This window comes from Oncorhynchus mykiss, chromosome 30 (assembly GCF_013265735.2).
Source record: "Oncorhynchus mykiss isolate Arlee chromosome 30, USDA_OmykA_1.1, whole genome shotgun sequence".
Lineage (NCBI taxonomy): Eukaryota > Metazoa > Chordata > Actinopteri > Salmoniformes > Salmonidae > Oncorhynchus > Oncorhynchus mykiss.
This window is the reverse complement of record NC_050570.1, coordinates 37617916-37639258: the sequence shown is the minus strand read 5'-3', so window position 1 is coordinate 37639258 and position 21343 is coordinate 37617916. Positions and strand designations below refer to the sequence as shown.

At 44.3% G+C, this 21343-nt stretch overlaps 1 protein-coding gene across 12 annotated transcripts in view; it reads left to right on the top strand.

Moving 5' to 3' along the window:
• The window catches only part of LOC110520999 (SH3-containing GRB2-like protein 3-interacting protein 1), a 110919-nt gene that overhangs the window by 59708 nt on the left and 29868 nt on the right, over window positions 1-21343 (top strand). For 8 of the 12 annotated variants that reach the window (XM_036969056.1, XM_036969054.1, XM_036969048.1 and 5 more), the window contains 6 exons: window positions 12525-12597; window positions 17781-17805; window positions 18150-18170; window positions 18395-18460; window positions 18778-18844; window positions 19590-19774. In XM_036969056.1, coding sequence (XP_036824951.1) covers window positions 12525-12597; window positions 17781-17805; window positions 18150-18170; window positions 18395-18460; window positions 18778-18844; window positions 19590-19774 — 437 coding nt within the window. Of the gene's footprint in view, window positions 1-11164; window positions 11460-12524; window positions 12598-17780; window positions 17806-18149; window positions 18171-18394; window positions 18461-18777; window positions 18845-19589; window positions 19775-21343 lie in introns of those variants that run through there. The other 4 variants (XM_036969049.1, XM_036969051.1, XM_036969047.1 and 1 more) reach the window with 4 other exon arrangements.

The window sequence follows — 21343 nt, the reverse complement described above, 5'->3', positions numbered from 1 at the left end:
GATCCAACTCATCTTGTCTTTGTTTCCTCTGGTTATGGTTGACTCCACTAAGCTCTTGCATCCCCCACTTCTCTTGCATCATGGAAATATCCATACTTCGCTTTGTAAACATTGTATTGCTTGACGTTATTTCCACGACTGAGCGTTCCACCGATTTTTAGATTTTTAAATGTTTGTAATTTAGCAGGCGACTTACAGGAGCAATTAGGGTTAAGTGCCTTGTTCAAGAGCACATCGGCTGATGTTTTTTTTCTTTTCTTCTTTACCTAGTTGGCACAGGGATTCAAGCCATCAACCTTTTGATTACTGGCCCATCGCTCTTAACCTCTAGGCCTCCTGCTACCCTTCTGATGAAGCTTTTACCTAAATGAACTAGAGTGGTTTTCTGAGTTGTAATAATCATCATGCTGACTTGAGGACGTGACTACATTGTTGTCCACAAGAAAAGTACAATATTTCATCATCTTCTCTGCATTTAAATTGTTTTCACAATTAACTTTAGAGCTAGACATGAGTTGAGTTTTTTCGTAATTCTTATATGCCAGGCTTTTAGCAGGAATATAGTATCAGAGCTGTATATTAGCCTTCATGTGGAACTGTCACCTAGTCACAGCCTTGCTGTGGGGGTGTATGATGATTTAAATCGTATGTGTATGGTGTGTCAATTGATTCTATGTTTTTATGTACAAGCAGCAGCACTCTCTATTGTCCAAGTAACATTTTCCTTCAGGGACAATAAAGTATATCATATCATTTAACCTGTTAATGTTATTCAGCCTGTTCAACATGATTGGTCTGAGCTCTTTGATCTGGAATAGAAAGTGAAATTGACAAGAAGATTGAAGGGCGGCTGCCTATTCTATTCACTCACACAGAGCACTCCGGTATGACCCAGGCACCAAACCACCTTACCTTTACAGACATCAATATTGGCTAAATGGAGCAACAAACCGTCTTTTTGCGTTACATTACAAAACTACGGTCAAGTACAGGTCAAGTATGTTTTGTTGAGTTTTTTTTTTGCGTGTGTAAGTGTGGGTGTGTGAATTGCTCCGCTCAGCCCCAGACCACAGCAGACCTTCACAGGCCTCCCTCTCGTCTTCTTCTTATCCTCCCACCTGGTTTAGGAGCTGGCACTGGACCGACCGAATGCCCCTCTGTCTTACTGAGTCAAACACTAATTGCTCTCCTCATCACAGATTAATCGGTTCACTCGCCTACTGTTTTAAGCTTTAGCTTTCTGCTGATATGCCTCCTAACGATGATTTGCGGGCCAATGCTATCATACAGTGCCCTTCCCTTTATGTTACTGCAACGTTGTGGAGGGTGATGTTATCGTTTACTCTTGTCTCTACAGTGCCTCTGTGACGTGGAGACATGTTTCATTGTCTCTCTCTCTCTCATGTGAATAGCAGTACAGGTAGGGATTAATGTTCAGACATGTACTAACCAGGTGGATAGATTTTTATTACCGGTGCACGAGATGGGCAATCTATGTGAAAGCACTACTGATGCAATCTATTTCGGGCTATACAGTGCCTTGCGAAAGTATTCGGCCCCCTTGAACTTTGCGACCTTTTGCCACATTTCAGGCTTCAAACATAAAGATATAAAACTGTATTTTTTTGTGAAGAATCAACAACAAGTGGGACACAATCATGAAGTGGAACGACATTTATTGGATATTTCAAACTTTTTTAACAAATCAAAAACTGAAAAATTGTTCGTGCAAAATTATTCAGCCCCCTTAAGTTAATACTTTGTAGCGCCACCTTTTGCTGCGATTACAGCTGTAAGTCGCTTGGGGTATGTCTCTATCAGTTTTGCACATCGAGAGACTGATATTTTTCCCATTCCTCCTTGCAAAACAGCTCGAGCTCAGTGAGGTTGGATGGAGAGCATTTGTGAACAGCAGTTTTCAGTTCTTTCCACAGATTCTCGATTGGATTCAGGTCTGGACTTTGACTTGGCCATTCTAACACCTGGATATGTTTATTTTTGAACCATTCCATTGTAGTTTTTGCTTTATGTTTTGGATCATTGTCTTGTTGGAAGACAAATCTCCGTCCCAGTCTCAGGTCTTTTGCAGACTCCATCAGGTTTTCTTCCAGAATGGTCCTGTATTTGGCTCCATCCATCTTCCCATCAATTTTAACCATCTTCCCTGTCCCTGCTGAAGAAAAGCAGGCCCAAACCATGATGCTGCCACCACCATGTTTGACAGTGGGGATGGTGTGTTCAGCTGTGTTGCTTTTACGCCAAACATAACGTTTTGCATTGTTGCCAAAAAGTAACATTTTGGTTTCATCTGACCAGAGCACATTCTTCCACATGTTTGGTGTGTCTCCCAGGTGGCTTGTGGCAAACTTTAAAATACACTTTTTATGGATATCTTTGTTTTTGTATTTCTAATTCATGTTTAACCCTATTCATTATATTGACAACTTTTTACAATGAGAATCCAGAGTTATTCATCTGTCAAAACAGGTTACTCTCCCCTCTGTATTAGACAAGGGTGGTTACCGTGAAGAATAGGTGTTGCCCCAGGGACTCATTTGAGGAGCGCACAGCATTTTGTGTCTACTCAGTGAGCGGGAAGCAAGGAACAACCGCCCAAATAAGACTGGTACCCTCTCCGCTTCTAGTTCAACCGATTGTTGAGCGTGACTCTCCAGGGCTGATTTGTTGTAATAGGAGAAGCATCTGTCTGGAATAGTTGGATTTGATCTCGAGAGAAAATGGTACAGACAGAATTTACAGGCCGAACCAATACAGTGCCCTGGTGCTAACCCATCCAGCGGTCAGTTCAGTTCAATGCAATATACAACTTCAACCAACAAGTTCTGAACGTTGTCATATTCTGGAATGCAAATGATGGTTTATAATGTGTTGAGTGTTGAGCTGTCTTCTAAAGTATGGCATACAGTATCTGCAAACACACCAGTGATTGTTATTATGATGAGAGTTGAAGTGAAGTATGTTCTGATAAACACAGGCTGCTCATTGAGTGGTGTATGGAACAAGCAGATGTTACTGAAAACGGTGAAAATGTCAGCCTTTGGTGCATGTAATAGGGAGCCTCGGGATATGATTCCCAGCTGTTAGGGGAAAACCAGAAGAAAGATGGAGAGAGAAAAAGAGAGACTACAGACTGAGAAAGAAGGTGGGTGTACAGATGGACGGTTCCCCCCCCCCATCCTGGAATTCCATGACACCTTTTGTCAACTGTCAGTGTGCTGGTGCAGTCGGATCTGCCCATCATGACGCACTTTCCTTAGTGTCCAGCCGCACGTCATTAGCTTAAGAATCTGTGTGTGCATCCGTTCAGCAACTGACAAATCCGGTGCTGCATGCCGTTGTGTGTGTTCGAGAGCTGTGTAATGTGCCATATATTGTGTATGCACAATGTCTGTGAAAGTTCAGTGTGTGTGTGTGTGTGTGTGTGTGTGTGTGTGTGTGTGTGTGTGTGTGTGTGTGTGTGTGTGTGTGTGTGTGTGTGTGTGTGTGTGTGTGTGTGTGTGTGTGTGTGTGTGTGTGTGTGTGTGTGTGTGTACGCGCGCGTGTGTGCGCATACACGTGTTTGTGTACAGTAAGAGTGTCTGTCCATAGCTGACAGTGCAGCCACCTGGACAATACAGTAAGAGGCCAGCCTTAGTGCACTCTCACACTGTGTGTAGGGCTGGTGACCTGAGTTTGGCGGCCATTTTCGTGTCTCTGTCTAAGTGAGTCGGCGCTTGCTGCCCGGGGCTCTGTTCTGTCTTTCAGTGTTTCTCTTTTCCCTGTTTCTCTGTCTCTCGGTTTCCCTGTCTCACTGTTTCTCTCTCTCTCTCTCTGTCTTGCTGTTTCTCTCTGTTTCCCTCTCTCTCTGTCTCTCTGTCCTTCTGTCTCTCTGGGTTTCAGTCTTCTGAAAATAAGAACAGACAGGTGCAAAGGCAGCCTCTCTGTCTAATCTTCCTCTTCTACTCTGCCTCCTCTAATCTTCTCACTCCTCTATGTTCATCCTTTTCTCCTCTGCCCCCCTGCTCTGCTCTAGTCATCTTTAAAGAGAGAGTTCAGGTGAAGCAGCAGGTCTCCCGATCTCATTTTATATCACGGCAGGGCATCAGACATGGCATCAGGTCACAAAATGGAGAATCGCTGTGTGTGTGCAGCTGTGCCTGCGTACTTGGCTGTGTGTCTGTGAGACTGCACATTTGTTAGTGCATAGAGCCGTATCTGCCAGTCTCCTGCTGCATCTCTCTCTCCTCCTCCTCCATCCTCACAGGAATGACTCATGCCAACACTGGAGCCATTTTAAACCTCCCTGCCAGCACCTATAACCCAGCTCTCCCCGGCCTTCCCCAGCCCATACTCTGACTCAGATACCACAACCCTGTTTCACACCGTAGCCCCATTGTCTTTCGTCAGATGGTGTCATTCTAACATGACAGGAGCCACCTGTCTAGCAAATCGTAGAACTAATCTTTACAAAATATTGATACTATTTCTAATGGTCTTAACTCTTCTAGCAGACATCCCCAAATGGGCACATTTATAGGTCTACATGTGCATGTAGTCCAGGTAGCCTAGGCCTACTTCTACAGTGCATTCCAGAAAGTATTCGCACCCCTTGACTTCTCCCGCGTTTTGTTGTTAGACTGAATTCAAAATGGATGAAATATTTTACAAAACGCATCTACACACAATACCCCACAATGAGAGTGAAAACATGTTGTTTTTTTTTTACATTTTTGCAAATGTATTGAAAAGGAAATACAGAGAACAAGTATTCACACCCCTGAGTATATGTTGGAATCACCTTTGGCAGTAAGTCAAAACGGTAACTAGGCCACTAAGGAGCATTCAATGTCTTGTTGGTAAGCAACTCCAGTCTACATTTGGCCTTGTGTTTTTAAGTTATTGTCCTGCTGAAGGGTGAATTTGTCTCACAGGGTCTGTTGGAAATGCACACAATTAAGTTTTGAAACAATGAATGCACACAAAATGACGGGAGGGAGCGCATTCTGGAGAGAGGCGTATCTTGTGCGTCTTAGCCACACTCCCCTTATTCTTGGTCCATGGCATCCCCGAGGCCTCCTCAATGGATTAGTCCACTGAGATGGGCATAAATCATACAGGTGTCTCCTGTGCCATGAGCAATACATGTGTATTTGCAACTACTCGACCCCAACAAAAATGTTGGTCGACCAACAGCCTATCGAACAAACAATCGACCGTTCGACTAAATGGGGTCAGCCTTACTTATCTTACCACACCTGTATGAATCACCGGACACTTCTATGTATCCCTTATTCTCTCTTCTGTATGAATCACCACAAAAACACCCTTTTTACTAACTACCATACGTCTTCCTGAAGAACCATGCTTTTAAGATCCTGAGCATAGTCTCTCGGAACCAGTGACCGCCCAACACCTCCATAACCTCACACCTTCCAATAATAAGTGTTTCTGAATGACCACACGCCTTCCTAGAATGGCCACTCTGAGTGATCAGACACCTGCGTTTCTCTCCTTCCTCAGCGTGTGCCATTCTTCACGACTCAGTATGCATAGGAGCACCCGTCTCCCCCTCACTGCTGCCTGTCTGTGTGGAGAGCCCTCCTGGCGGCCAGCCTGAAACTGGTTCACTGTGGACAAAGAGCCTCCCCAGCTGTCCCCCTTTAAACCAGCTTGTAAAACAGTCCCTGCTTCAGAGGGGAAAAAACTGTCCCTGTTTCAGAGAGTGTAGAGCACCCTGAATGGGCCCAGTCACCGGCTTGGGGGAAAGAGAGTGGAACAGTGTGTGTGTGTGCACAAATGTGTGTGTCATTGTGCATGTGTGTGTGCGTATGCTTTCAATCATAGCTTTCTTGCTTTGGATGGTCTGAAATAGACAGTCAACGTCTCCAGACTACAGTTAAACCCAGACACACGAGACATATATACATAAAAGCCATTGTGTTGCTTAGAATACAGAATGGCACACAACGCTAGTCTCCCCATGCACTCCAGACACACATGAAGCCAGAAACAAGCAAAGAACTAACAAGATAGCCAAGGTACAAACATCTAGTAAAGCACAGCAATAACAGAGCTATTGTAGAGTAGCACTGTAGATCACTATCAGTGTGTGGCCCCAGGAGGTGCAGTTGGAGTCTTGGAGAGATTCAATCTTCTCTATGCTACCTGTATTTCTAGTCTGTTTTATGCCTGCAGAATTTCCAGGGCAGCAAACTAGCAACAACCTGTCAAAGCCAAGATAACCTACATTCAACTATTTCAACTAAGGCCTGATTAGTTGTGAGACTTGTTTTGTTTTGGAATAGATGTCAAGATTTGGAGACACCTGTGGGGGGATTGACAGAAACAGAGCTACCTTAGATGAAGATATATCAAAAGGCGACATAACAAAGACGATGGAATTCAGAGAAATGATTGCTTTGCAGTGTATCTTCTCCTCCCTCTCATTGGCCCAGATGTCATCCATAGTTAGGTGGCGCTCCTGCTCTCTTATCATCTGGGAGTTTCTGTGGCCTTTCCTTCTATTACATTACTGTGTCTTTAAGAGAGACCACTAATGACGTTAGCACTTCTGCTAGCTCTGGTACGGAAGCCATTAAGTCGTTAAATAGCATCCACTAACCAGGCACTCTGTTATTTTCATATCCACTAATTAACCCCTACGCATGGGGAGGGAGGCCTTCATGTGTTGTCAATCCCAATGTCAGAGGACTGCATTTTGGCAGACTGTTGCTTTGAGCGTAGATGCGTGGCGTAAACACGTTTTGCAGTAAATAGAGTTATGACCGAGTGTGTAGAGTAAATGCGTATAGAGAGCGAGAAGAACAAAGTAGTTGTGGTCACTATTTCTATGGTTCAAATCAAATTGTTTTAGTCACATTCGCCGAATACAACAGGTGTAACCTTACAGTGAAAAACTTACGAGCCCATAACCAGAGGTTGAGGTTGTTGTCCTGGCACCACACAGCTAGGTCTCTGACCTCCTCCCTATAGACTGTCTCGTCGTTGTTGGTATCAGGCCTACCTCTGTTGTGTCATCGGCAAACTTAATGGTGTTAGAGTCGTGCCTGGCAGTGCAGTCATGAGTGAACAGGGAGTACAGGAGGGGGCTGAGCACGCACCCCTGAGGGGCCCCTGTGTTGAGGATCAGCGTGGTGGATGTGTTGTTACCTACCCTTACCACCTGGGGCGGCCCGTCAGGAAGTCCGGGATCCAGTTGCAGAGGGAGGTGTTTAGTCCCAGGGTCCTTAGCTTATTGATGAGCTTTGAGGGCACTATGGTGTTGAACGCTGAGCTGTAGTCGATGAATAACATTCTCACATAGGTGTTTCTTTTGTCCAGGTGGGATAGGGCAGTGTGGAGTGCATCATCTGTGAATCTGTTGGGGCGTTATGCAAATTGGAGTGTGTCTAGGGTTTCTGGGATAATGGTGTTGATGTGAGCCATTACCAGACTTTCAAAGCACTTCATGGCTACAGACGTGAGTGCTACGGGGGTTGGTCGTCATTGAGGCAGGTTACCTTAGTGTTCTTGGGCGGCACAGGCACTATGGTGGTCTGCTTAAAACATGTTGGTATTACAGACTCGGACAGGGAAACGTTGAAAATGTCAGTGAAGACACTTGCCAGTTGGTTAGCGCATGCTCGCAGTACATGTCCTGGTAATCGGTCTGGCCCTGCGGCCTTGTGAATGTTGACCTGTTTAAAGGTCTTCCGGAACAGCTGGTGCTCTCATGCATGTTTCAGTGCCATTTGCATCGAAGCAAGCATAGAAATAGTTTAGCTTGTCTGGTAGCCTCGTGTCGTTTGGCAGCTCTCGGCTGTGCTTCTCTTTGTAGTCTGTAATGTTGGCAAGCCCTACCACATCTGACCTGACTCTGCGTCCCTAAATTGACACAGCCTCTGCGTCCTTAAATTGACAGCCTCTGCGTCCCTAAATTGACACAGCCTCTGCGTCCCTAAATTGACACAGCCTCTGCATCCCAAAATTTATGAGGGGTTACGTGTTCACACTTCCACTTGCCCCAGCCAACCACCTCCTCCCCAGATCTCAGCAACCTTTGCACACAGGAAGCAACGTTTAAGAGGAAAGAACACAAGACCGGGAGGGAACAGACAGGAAAGATATAGAACATGACAACACCAAACAATGGTCAGCCACGTAAACATTCAGGAACAGGGCACAAAAGACCGCATCAGCTACAAACTCCAAAGAAAAGAACATCAGGGTCCTTAATTTTAACTACAACTCCCAACGATTCAGTCACTTTCCAACGTAACAGAATTTCACTCATTTCAATCAGTCAACCTTGTAGTGTTCAGCGATCTTCAACAGCTGTTCTTTAGTACATAATCCTAACATTTCCTCTGATGGAAAGTGAATGAACTCATCTACATAAGACGCCATAGTCATAAGTAAATTATCTTGCTCAACCCCTCTGCTGAGCACATCAGACCACAACCAGAGAAATGACAATCATCCTGAGCACCACAGAAGAGAGATGAGATACGGAGCTTCCCCAAAACCTACAATAACTCAACCCTGGTCTTCGTGCGGATTTTTACGCACTGTAGCCCACTGGCAAGGAAATAAAACTCCCACACAAAAATAACAAACATTATCCATGCCCAACATATTCCAAAAAATGAAACCCGTCGCTAAGCCTATCAGGGGAAAAAGGCTATAGCTCCGGATAGTAAGTTCCACTACCCTACCCAAATCTCACACCGAGGTACACAGCCGATTTACTCACCTCCTCAGACCGATGTCCCAACAGAAAGTAGAACAAGAGTTTCCAGGCTGGGCAGGGCCTGGAAACTAACCATCATACCATCTCCAACGCAGCACAAACCAAACAAAAAAGGCAACCAATACTGGGCCTATCAAACTCAAACAAAAATATGCAAACCAAACACGTACAGAATTTAATATACCTCCATGGTCTCCCAAGCCAATAAGTTCGAAGATCCGGGATGAGCTCCCACTTGTCACGAACCGACTCAAAGCCCGTAACAAAAGGGAGACAACGTGGACATAAGGAGTAACAAAACATATTTATTAAATAAAGTATATGTAAGTACAATATACAGTGGTGTGTGTGTAGTCAGTAGTGTAAGTGAGTGTTTTGCATGCATGAATGTGATAATGCAGGGTGTTGAAAGGTGCCAAAGCAAACAACCAAAAGCCACCAAGATACACAACAAAATCTATAAAGGTGTCTGCATGGAGCATGTCTCTTCCATGAATGGGGAAGTGGTGTATTTATCCTGGGAAACACCGGGCCCAGGTGTTTCCCATGTAGCTGATGACCCTCCCAACTCCGCCCACCGGCATCCTAAAATGTAAACAAGAACAAAGAGAGAATACGGCAGACAGAGTGGGAGGGTCGTCACATGATGAAGCCAATGACTGATGTGGTGTACTCCTCAACGCCATCGAAGGAATCTCGGATTATATTCCAGTCTGTGCTAGCAAAATCATCCTGTAGTTTAGCATCTGCTTCATCTGACCACTTTTTTTATTGACCAAGTCACTAGTGCTTCCTGCTTTATTTGTTTGCTTGTAAGCAGGAATCAGGAGGATATAATTATGGTCAGATTTGCCAAATGTTGGTCGAGGGAGTGCTTTGCATGCGTCTCTGTGTGTGGAGTAAAGGTGTTCCCTTTTTTTCCCCCACTGGTTGCACGTTTAACATGCTGATAGAAGTTTGGTCATTTAAGTTTCCCTGCATTAAAGTCCCCACTTCTAGGAGCGCCGCCTCTGGGTGAACGTTTTTTTTGTTTGCTTATGGCGGAATACAGCTCGTTCAATTCTGTCTTAGTGCCAGCCTTTGACTGTGGTGGTATGTAAACAGCTATGAAGAATACAGATGAAAACTCTCTAGGTAGATAGTGTGGTCTACAGCTTATCATGAGATACTCTACCTCAGGCGAGCAATAGCTTGAGACTTCCTTAGATATCGTGCACCAGCTGTTATTTACAGAAGCACATAGCCCTCCGCCCCTTGTCTTACCAGATTCCGCTGTTCTATCCTGCCTGTACTGCGTATAACCAGCCAGCTGTATGTTGATAGTGTCGTTGTTCAGCCATGACTCCGTGAAGTATAAGATATTACAGTTTTGAATGTTCAGTTGGTAGTTTAATCTTGCTCGTAGGTCATCTATTTTATTCTCCAGATTGCAAGTTTGCTTGCAGAATGGAAGGAAGTGGGGGTTTATTCGATCGCCTACGAATTCTCAGAAGGCAGCCTGCCCTTTGGCCCTTTTTTCTCTGCCTCCTCTTCGTGCAAATCACGGGGATCTGGGCCTGTTCCTGAGAAAGCAGTATATCGTTTGCGTTGGGCTCGTCAGACTCGTTAAAGGGAAAAAAGGATTCTGCCAGTCCGTGGTGAGTAATCGCAGTCCTGCTGTCCAGAAGTTATTTTCGGTCATAAGAGATGGTAGCAGCAACATTATGTAATATTTTTTTTTTTAAATAAGTTACAAAAACCGCTAATAAAAAAATACAATCGGTTGGGGACATGTAAAACGTCTGCCGCCTTCTCCGGCGCCATGATTACAGTGGTGGGGGTCTTGCTGTGTGTGAGTCACTGATACTATATATGTGACACTTACTTACTATGCTTCCTGTGCGTGTGTCCTGTGTGTGTGTGTGTGTGTGTACAGCTCCATTGCACCAGGGTATTATAGTTATGTGGCTGAGCCCTGAGGATGCAGAGGGGAATATGTTAGCAGGATCAATGATAGCAGGCCTCTCCGGATCGATTTCTCATTTGGGTTTTCGACGGGTACCCACAGAAGCAAACCCCTCTAGTCAGGGCAGGTGAGACAGTGGCAAGTACCCACTACGGGGACAGAGGCTGTGACAGAGGCAGGTACTGACAGACACCCAGAAGGACAGAGGCAGTTGAGACGGGTAGGTAGGTAGTGACAGGTCTCCACAGCGCTTGTAGACAGACAGGGACAGGTATGTACTGATATAGGCAGAGACTTACCGAAGATGACTGTATATCTGAGGAGGAAGAGTGAGAGAAACAGATATTTTGACTCTTGTCGCATATCTCTTGGACTGGTAGTTTAATTTGCATGCTACAGACGAGGCGTGTTTAGACTGCTTGAGGAGATTGCATGGTGATAGGCTTCCTACTTCCTGTGCTGTGTTGATTCTCCGTTCGTCAACCATCCCATTTGTTTTTAATTCATGAGTTGAGCCACCGGTGTTGAATTCAAGTGCTGACATAGAGGCTAGGGATAAAGATACAGTGTGTGTGTGTGTGTGTTCAAGGCTGCTTCGTGCAGACACCCACTTCAAGGCTCTGGGTCCAGCAGTGCGCGTCAGTCACACTGTAGTTTGAGAGGTACCGTAGAGGCGTGAGACGACAAACCGAGAGACATGAGAGAATGACGAGGCTTGAATACTGGGACCAGAAATGCAGGGAGATAACTGGGCCTTCATTTTGGGTAAGAATGGAACATTGGAATGTTAATATGGCCCAAAGAAATCATGCCAATTTCAGTCTGCTAGAGCTGTTGGAACGTAATCTTTACGGTGGCTGTGCTGCTTCAATATTCTGTTCCAAGTAATTTCAGTCGGCTCCCGTCTCTTTGGTCTGCGGAGGACTGAATTTGGAGAGCAACAAAGTTAGCTTCCCTTCGGAGTTCGTGTTTTAATAGTCTAGTATCACGGCAAGTTACAGATCTCTTGAAGCAGAATACTCTTGATTTGTGTTTACTGAGAAATGCTTCTTTGCTGTGAAGGCAATTATCTTATCAGCCATGCTCTGTTGTATTCTGTAAAATATTAAGTGAGGATAAAGTATAGGCAGAGGCAGGTGCCAGATTCCTCCCTCCTCATTGGCTATACTATGAGTTATTTCTGTTGATGGTCCAGTGTATTGATTTAGACTGGGTAGAGTCTGAATTTAGACTCCGTACTAATGGTAGTGTCCGTATCAGAGGAGGGGGCCTTGACAGATCGATGATCAACAGAAAGGCATCCATCTGCATTGACCATGAGCACCATTTGAGATGTGAACGAATATTAGCCTTCACAGCGCGATAGTGTTAGCCTTCACAGAGTGCTCTGCTACTAAATAATGGATGAAAAGCTCACCTTTGATCCACCGGACCATAGATCTGGGCCTCTGTTCTGATGCTGGAGAGCTTAACCTGGCTCGAACTCTATGAATACACACAGAAGGACACACACACACACTGTACATACAGACACACACATGCACTATGTGTATACACAAATATGAATATGCTCAAGTTCACGCACATACAATACCTAGACACCTTTTGATATAAACACACACACACGCTCATACTCATACACACACGGCTCACAGCTGGGAGTTTCTGACTTTTGCTCTTTGATGCTGCTGCCTGTTGACTGTGTGTGTGACTGTGTGTGTGACTGTGTGTGAGACTGTGTGTGTGAGACTGTGTGTGTGAGACTGTGTGTGTGAGACTGCGTTTGATCTGTTAACACACTAAACTGTCTCTCCTCTGGTTTCTCCTCAGGATTGAAAAAGCGTACCAGGAAGGCCTTCGGGATACGGAAGAAAGAGAAGGGAGACAAGGACAATGACTCAACGTAAGTCTACCAGTCTAACTTGCGCACACACACTCGTAAATTCATATACACGACTGTCACCCAAAGATGATTCCACTGGCTGTGAACGTTCCATCGAGGGCGTTTACGTTCCCCCTGAGGAGCTCTACAGTTTGAGCCATAATATCCGCTCACCCGAGGACTGTTGTCTTGGCCAGCTGTATGGCTGTGCCCATGCCTCTGTGAAACTGCCCGTAACTCTGACTTCAAGGCTCAGGACTGTGATCAATCACGACCTGGACCTAGTGTTTTCTCTAATGCTGTTTGGGAAGTACCGATTCCCCTCACTGGGTTGTATGTGCATCCATGAACGATAGCTTTTCATTTTGATTCAGGACATCTGGTAGGCGGGTATGAATCTGTTGCTGTGTGTGCGTGCATGCAAGTGTTTGTGCCCAGTGATGTGGTGGTATTACCCTCCACTACAACACTGTTTGTGCATGTGTGTGTGCTTGTGTGTGTGTGTGCTTGTGTGCGTGCTTGTGTGTGTGTCTGTGTGTGTGTGTGTACTGTTTGCAGGGGAAGTCATCCCTTATACATGTTTCAAACCAATACAACTTTAGCATCCCGGCAACTTTTTGTCGACTTTCACTTATATATTATTGCCAGCAACAAAATCTCTTCTTTTATTTCCGCCAACCGACCTAGTCATGATTGCTGTAAAGTTCTACCTACGGCTTAGTATGAAATGTTGCTGTGGCAGCATTGGTACACACTACGCTCTTAAGCTCTGGGTGGTTGCTAGGCAGCGGCCATTACTTCTATCATCCAGGCAGTTCTAAAGTTGGCGAGGCGTCATTTCACCGGTCTCGTTGCTTAGCCCACCACATGCACTGTTTTCTTAACCACAACTGTGTGGATCTATAAAGAATTACTGCGGGAATAGGAATAAAGTAGGCTAATGCAATTGCTAAAAATGGTTGATTACTGAAACACCCAAAGTCATCCAATTGTTACAATAGGATTTTAAGCAATTTATTTATTTATTTTACCTTTATTTAACCAGGTAGGCAAGTTGAGAACAAGTTCTCATTTACAATTGCGACCTGGCCAAGATAAAGCAAAGCAGTTCGACAGATACAACAACACAGAGTTACACATGGAGTAAAACAAACATACAGTCAATAATAAAGTATAAACAAGTCTATATACAATGTGAGCAAATGAGGTGAGAAGGGAGGTAAAGGCAAAAAAAGGCCTTGGTGGCAAGGTAAATACAATATAGCAAGTAAAACACTGGAATGGTAGTTTTGCAATGGAAGAATGTGCAAAGTAGAAATAAAAATAATGGGCAATAGCAATAGCCTGCCCGCGTGCGGTCAACGATTTCAGCACCATTTTGCGCCTCTTTGAGACGAGCGCGGGGACTCGTCTTGATTAATCAATCCATGTCCGATTTTTTAAAAATTGTATTTTCTCTTTCTTTTCACTGAAACTCATTTTGGATATTGGTTTGACTACAATTAGACTGTATAAATGTTAGCTGAGGTGAGTGCTGCTCATGATCATCTTGTCTAATTGGATCATTTGTTAGCACAGATCAGAACACTTCGCCAGCGTGTTATGTACAGTAGTTTTTGCTCTTCACTCGCAGTGGCTTATTAGCCTAGGCCTACTCCCGGCCAAAAGCCTGTGACTTGTCTTAATCAATCAATGTGATGTTGTTTAACTGAATCTCCGTCTGTATATCTGTGTAATTCTCTGATTTGAGCAAACAGGTGGAGGTGGTATAGTTCATCTATCGCTGATCAGAAACATTATGGATGCAAAAATGTATCGGGAATCAAATGTAGGCCTATTATGTTTGCTTGATTGTGTAAAAGCAACTCCGAAAGCCTGCGGAGGTTGTTTTCTATCGGTATCGTGATGAAGATACTCTCAATATAAGTATGATCCCACACTTGCTCCCTAACACAGGGAAGTGAGGGTAGAAAAGCTTTGGCCTCTGTTTCAAAATATACAGTGCATTAGGAAAGTATTCAGACCCTTTCAATTTTCCATATTTTTTTACGTTACAGCCTTATTCTAAAATGGAATAAATAGTTTTTCCCCCACTCATCAATCTACACACAATACCCCATAATAACAAAGCAAAAAAATGTATTCAGACTCTTTACTCAGTACTTTGTTGAAGCATCTCTCCCATTCTTCGTTGGATGGGGAACCTCGCTGCACAACTATTTTCAGGTTTCTATAGACATGTTCGATCGGGTTCAAGTCTGGGCTCTGGCTGGGCCACTCAAGGACATTCAGAGACTTGTCCCGAAGTCACTCTTGCGTTGTCCTGTTGGAAGTTGAACCTTCGCACAAGTCTGAGCTCTTGAGTGCTCTGAAGCAGGTTTTCGTCAAGGATCTCTCTATACTTTGCGCAGATCATCTTTCCCTCTATCCTTACTAGTCTCCCAGTCCCTTCCGCTGAAAAATATTCCCACAGCATGATGCTGCCACCACCATGCTTCACCATAGGGATGGTTTTGGCCAGGTGCTGGGCGGTGCCTGGTTTCCTCCAGACGTGACACTTATCATTCAGACCAAAGAGTTCAATCTTTCATTAGACCAGAGAATCTTGTTTCTCATGGTCTGTGAGTCCTTTTGGAAAACTCCAAGCGGGCTGTCATATGCCTTTTACTGAGGAGTCGCTTCCCTCTGGCCACTCTACCATAAAAGCCTGATTGGTGGAGTGCTGCAGAGATGGTTGTCATTCTGTAAGGGTCTCCCATCTCCACAGAGGAACTCTGGAGCTCTGTCAGAGTGACCATCAGGTTCTTGGTCACCTCCCTGATCAAGGCCCTTCTCCCCAGATTGCTGAGTTTGGCCGGGCGGCCAGCTCTATGGGGTTCCAAACTTCTTCCATTTAAGAATGATGGAGGCTAATGTGTTCTTGGGGACTTTCAATGCTGCAGTAATGTTTGGTACCCTTCCCCAGATCTGTGCCTCGACACAATCCTGTTTCGGAGCTCTACGGACAATTCCTTTGACCTCATGGCTTGGTTTTTTCTCTGACATGCACTGTCAAATGTGGGACCTTATATAGACAGGTTTGTGCCTTTCCAAATCATCTCCAATCAATTTAATTTACCACAGGTGGACGCCAGTCATGTTGTAGAAACATCTCACGGATGATCAAAGGAAACAGGATGCACCTGAGCTCAATTTCGAGTCTCATAGCGAAGGGTCTGAATACTGTAAATAACGTATTTCTGTTTTTAATATTTAATACATTTGCAAAAAAAAATCTGTTTTCACTTTCTTGTTATTGGGTATTGTGTGTAAATTGCTGAGTTTTTTTAAATGTATTTAATCAATTTTAGAATAAGGCTGTAACGGAATGTGGAAAAAGTGAAGTGGTCTGAATACTTTCCGAATGTACTGTACACTACACGACCAAAAGTATGTGGACACCAGCTCGTCGAACATCTCATTCCAAAATCATGGGATATTAATATGGAGTTGATCTGATGCTATAACAGCTTCTACTATTCTGGGAAAGCTTTCCACACCTTTGGAACATTGCTGCAGGAACATGCTTCCATTCAGCCAAAATAGCATTAGTGAGAGCACAAGAGCAGCACTGATGTTGGGCGATTAGGCCTGGTTCGCAGTCAGCTTTCCAATGCATCCCAGAGGTGTATTTGTATTTTTTTATGGATCCCCATTAGCTGCTGCCAAGGCAGCAACTACTCTTCCTGGGGTCCGGCAGAATTAAGGCAGTTTGATGGGGTTGAGGTCAGGGCTCTGTGCAGGCCAGTTAAGTTCTTCCACAGCAATTTTGACAAACCAAACTGTTGCCACAAAGTTGGAAGCACAGAATCGTCTATAATGTAATTTCATGCTGTAGCGTTAAGATTGCCCTTCACTGGAACTAAGAGAGGCCTAGCCCGAACCATGAAAAACAGTCCCAGACCATTATTTCTCCTCCACCAAACGTTACAGTTGGCACTATGCATTGGAGCAGGTTGTGTTCTCCTGGCATCCGCCAAACCCAGATTCGTCCACCACTCCAGAGAACTCTTTCCACTGCTCCAGAGTCCAATGGCGGCAAGCTTTACACCACTCCAGCCAACGCTTGTCATTGAGCATGGTGATCTTAGGCTTGTGTGCGGCTGCTCGGCCATGGGAACCCATTTCATGAAGCTCCTGGCGAACAGTTCTTGTGCTGACGTTGCTTCCTGAGGCAGTTTGGAACTCGATAGTGAGTGTTACAACTGAGGACAGACGATTTATATGAGCTATGCGCTTCAGCACTCGGCGGTAAAGTTCTGTGAGCTTGTGTGGCTTACCACTTTGCGGCCAAGCTTTTGTTACTCCTAGACATTTCCACTTCACAATAATAGCACTTCCAGTTGACCGGGGAAGCTATAGCATGGGAGGAATTTGACGAACTGACTTATTGGAAAGGTGGTATCCTATGACGGTGCCATGTTGAAAGTTGCTCTTCAGTGCGGCCCATTCTACTGCCAATGTGTGTCTATGGAGATTGCATGGCGGTGTGCTCAATTTTATACACCTGTCAGCAATGGGTGTGGCTGAAATAGCCGAATCCCCTCATTTGAAGGGGCGTCCACATACTTTTGTATATATAGTGTAACTTTTTCTATATGACAGCAGTTCCACATGTTGCCGTGGCGCAAGTTGAGTGGGAAAAATATAATTTGTATTTTATTCTGTTATATTTCATTTTATTCTTAGCCTACTATGTGTGTTGACTGTGATCAGGGTAACTTAGGTGTGTCTTGTCTGTTTAATTTAAATGAACAAAATGGCTATTGATTTCATGTGCATGGCGTAGCCATGTAGCATACGGGCTGCACAGACCAGTAACATAATTAGAATATGCCATTCAATTATTTTGAAAATGCTTATCCCGGCAGGAATGTGATAAAAATGGGACTGTATGAATTGAGCTCAACATATTTTGGCCAGATTATATATATATTTTTTTTTTACAGGCAACATGCCATAAAGTCTGTCTGTAAAGGGTATTAGAAAGCCCCTACAGAGCTGGGGTTTTCTAGTGAGCTGCTTTGCTAATTGGCAGTGTGCTTAAGTGTTAGGAGAAAATATGGAAAGTGGATTTCATGATCCTTACTTTCTCTTTGCTCCCTACTCCCCCCCCCCCCCCCCCCCCCCCATTTTTTTTCTCTTTCTCTCTATCTCTTTCACAGGGGGTCCCCTGACAGAGAAGGGGGTGTAAGTATCACAAAATCATTCATGCTTTATCCAATGGATTAATTGGTCGACTTATTCAACTGTGAAATTATTGAATTGTGTTGTCAATAAAGATGCTTAATAATGTCATTGCTGGAAGGTGAAGACATGATTGCCTATTTTACAAGCTCGGTTTAGTACTGCTCAGCCCTTTAGGTGAATCAGCACTGTAACATTGGTGGCCCTTTTTTTCATTGACTCCAGAATCAAATCAAATGAGTCTATTGTTGAACTTAACTGTTTTGTGAGGTATTGAATTTCCTTACATGATTTGATTTAATTGTATTTGTATTCTCTGTATTGTGGACTCGACTGTCATCATCCAGGATTCCCAAGAGATTGAATCGGTATTGAACACTATTGGAGTCCCTTCTAGTGTAGGATATATAGTTACTATAGACTCTACTCTACCAGACCTTAGGTAATCCTTAGGTGTATCGTTACTAATTGGGTTCATAGTTCCTGTATCGGTAGCATTGAGTAGCCAATCACTTAGCGTAGTATTGCATGAGTTGAGCAATCAGGATCCTGATTGGTGGAATTGATTGTGATCGCGGCATTCTGTTTTCAGTCACAGAAGAAAGCCAATGGTGCGGCTGTCAATGGATTCTCTGGAGAGATCGACTGGGACAGATATGTATGGAACCAGCATTCTTCCTTTGAACAAGCTCATATAAAAAAACAAACCTATGATTATGTTACGGGCATACTCTCAAATATCTATATGTCATGGACAGTAGATACTCTTCTGACCCTTCTGTTACTGTCCTACTGTCGTTTCTAAAGATTCTGAGTGTATGTTAATGTAGAAAGAATCAATCGGTTGAGGTCAAATCCAATTCAATCAATTCAGGAAGTAAACTGAATTGACAGAATTTAAATGGAATTGAGCCCAACCCTGATCGCATGTCGTAAACACAGCGTGTTGGTGTGTCTGTTGCTCGTGTGTTTCAGAACACCCCTACGGTGGACGATGAAGGTTACAGTCTCAGGCCAGACGAGGAGGAGGGGCCAGGATCAGATATCCTTTATCATCTAGCTACACCCTAATGGAGCTAGATATGAACTATTTCACGCTACATAGTACACCTACACCTAATACTATACCTATAGCACTATAGTTCCACCAAATCACAGGTGACTTATAGTTTGCATGTCACAATATGAGCACTTTGCTTTTTGCATGTAGAGTCTGTGTCTGACTGACTGTTTGACTGACTGACTCAATGATTGACTTAGTGAATGACTGTCTATCTAGATCAGAAACATTTTGTATTCAGCCCACAACAGATCAGCCTATGAGTACAAATCAACATTGAGACCGTTGAGCATAATTTCATCTCAACTCAATAACAAACAGGCAGCCGAGAAATAACTCAACTCAATAACAGCTTACGGCATATGGCCTAGAACAACTATATATTGATTAGACTGATATTGCTTGGAGATTTGCCAGGCTTTTCGGAACCTGCTGTTCTGTGAGGAGATTCTACGGTCTCCTGATTAGAAGCTGCTGTATGCTGTAGTATCTAGTATTTGGTAGAGTTGTAGATATAGAAACGGTCCGGAGTACAGAGTTTCCCCTAGTACAGATCTAGGATCAGCTTCCCCTCCCACAGTCCTAACCTTAACCATTTAGTGGGGAAAATGCTGAACTGGCCTAAGCTCACCGTCTAGGGGCAACATCACCCTACTCCTTGAAATATAATGTAAATGACCTATGATTTTCAGCAATTAAAAGATTACGGTCTTTAACGGCAACCCACCTGGCTCCAAACCACCCAAGGAACACTTCTTCTCCTCCAGCGAGTCGGAGGGAGAGGAGGACCACCGGAAAAAGTTTAAGATCAAGATTAAACCATTACCAGCGGAAAGTGCCAACTGTTTGGCCCCGTCAGTAGATGAACTCAAAGCCTCCATAGGCAACATAGCTCTGTCTCCTTCTCCTCTGGTGAGTCCCTCCCTCTGCCATCACTGTTTCTCTGTCACACTGCATGTGTTTTCTCCTCATTAATCCACTTATATGCCTGTCTGTGAGCAAATTATATTGTCTCAGAGGCTTATTCCATCAATATTCTGGTAGTAACAGTGAACTAGGGAGAGAGACACTGGGGTTTGTTTACCCTCTACTACATAATACATTGCTGATGCTAGGGATGTTGGGGAGAGAAATGGTGGCTGGCAGGTCTTGAGCATTCTGCTGTGACCTCAGTGGACTACCAATTACTGGAGTGGAGTTTAACCCAAGGCAGATGTCTCTAAGCAGCCCACAGAAACCAACGGACACTGTGTTATTGAGTCTCATTATACACTTTAAACTGGAGAGTTCCTACACCACAATGACAACAACTTCATGAGAAACCATGAGATTCAAACCTGCTCAATTGAAAAACATCACTTAAAACCTTAAATGAGCAGAGTGATCCAAAGGAGGGAGAGGTGTTGATGGAGTGGGAGGGAGAGGTGTTTAAGGAGTTTCTCTTTGGGCTGGGGCCCCTCCCTTCCAACCCCCTCCACCCCCCCATCAACCCTCCTCTAGTGTCATACCTAGTGTAAATAATTCAGCCTGGAAAGTGGGTATTCACAGTGAGGCAGTGATGTATGCTGTACGTACGCAACGACAGTCTCTGGTCATACGAGAACCTTACAGACTCAATAATTAATCCATCCACTGGCTGTAGAGCCGCTTGCTAGCCGTTAGCTCACTAACCTGGAACAGTGAGCAGGTGTTTGGTTGTTTTAACGTGTACATGGCTCTCTCTGTGTGTAGAGGAATTTTACAATATAGATCAGGATAATAGCAGACAGTGTCTGTGTGGTTCTGAGGGTGGCCAGTCAGTCATAGAGAATTATATTATGTCCTCCTTACTGACGGTCAAGTTATCACCTAAAACCCATTGTCAAAACCTCGTTCCAGAAAGGTCTGTCACTGTACTAGGTTAGGGGACAGATTGGGTTGGAGACTACGTGCCATTGGTCTAGGAGAGACCTTTTAATGTAGAAGGATTTAACCCCCAGGTCTTTCAAGTCCTTTAATATAGAGATGTCTCCCCAAGCAACGGTTCTAACTCCCACGTCTGAATAGAAAGCAGTGCCAGCTCTGTCCTATACTACAGATTAAGTCTGTGCCAATTAGCATCTCCTCCATTTAGTAAAACCTCTCCAGTCTGGCCAGAGTGCTGGAACTTCTACCTTTTCACCTCAGTCATGAATTAAACATGAGTCACATGGTGGACCCTCACTCGCCATTGCAACTGTGTGCTTGCCCAGGTAGCCCTGGCAACGGTTACCAGGACATTGGCTAAAGAGAGCTGGGATAGAGAGCAAAGGTTAACAGGCTAAATCGAACAGCGAGGTTATTTCCACATTTCCTTCCCTGGCATTCTCTTGCTCCCTCATTTGATCTCTCCTGCATTTTCTCTCTCTCCTTCTCCCTTTCACCTCTCTCTCTTCCTCCCTCTTTATCTCCCTTGACCTCGATCTCTCTGTATTAAAGCTGAATGTGTTGCTCTTAGAGGGG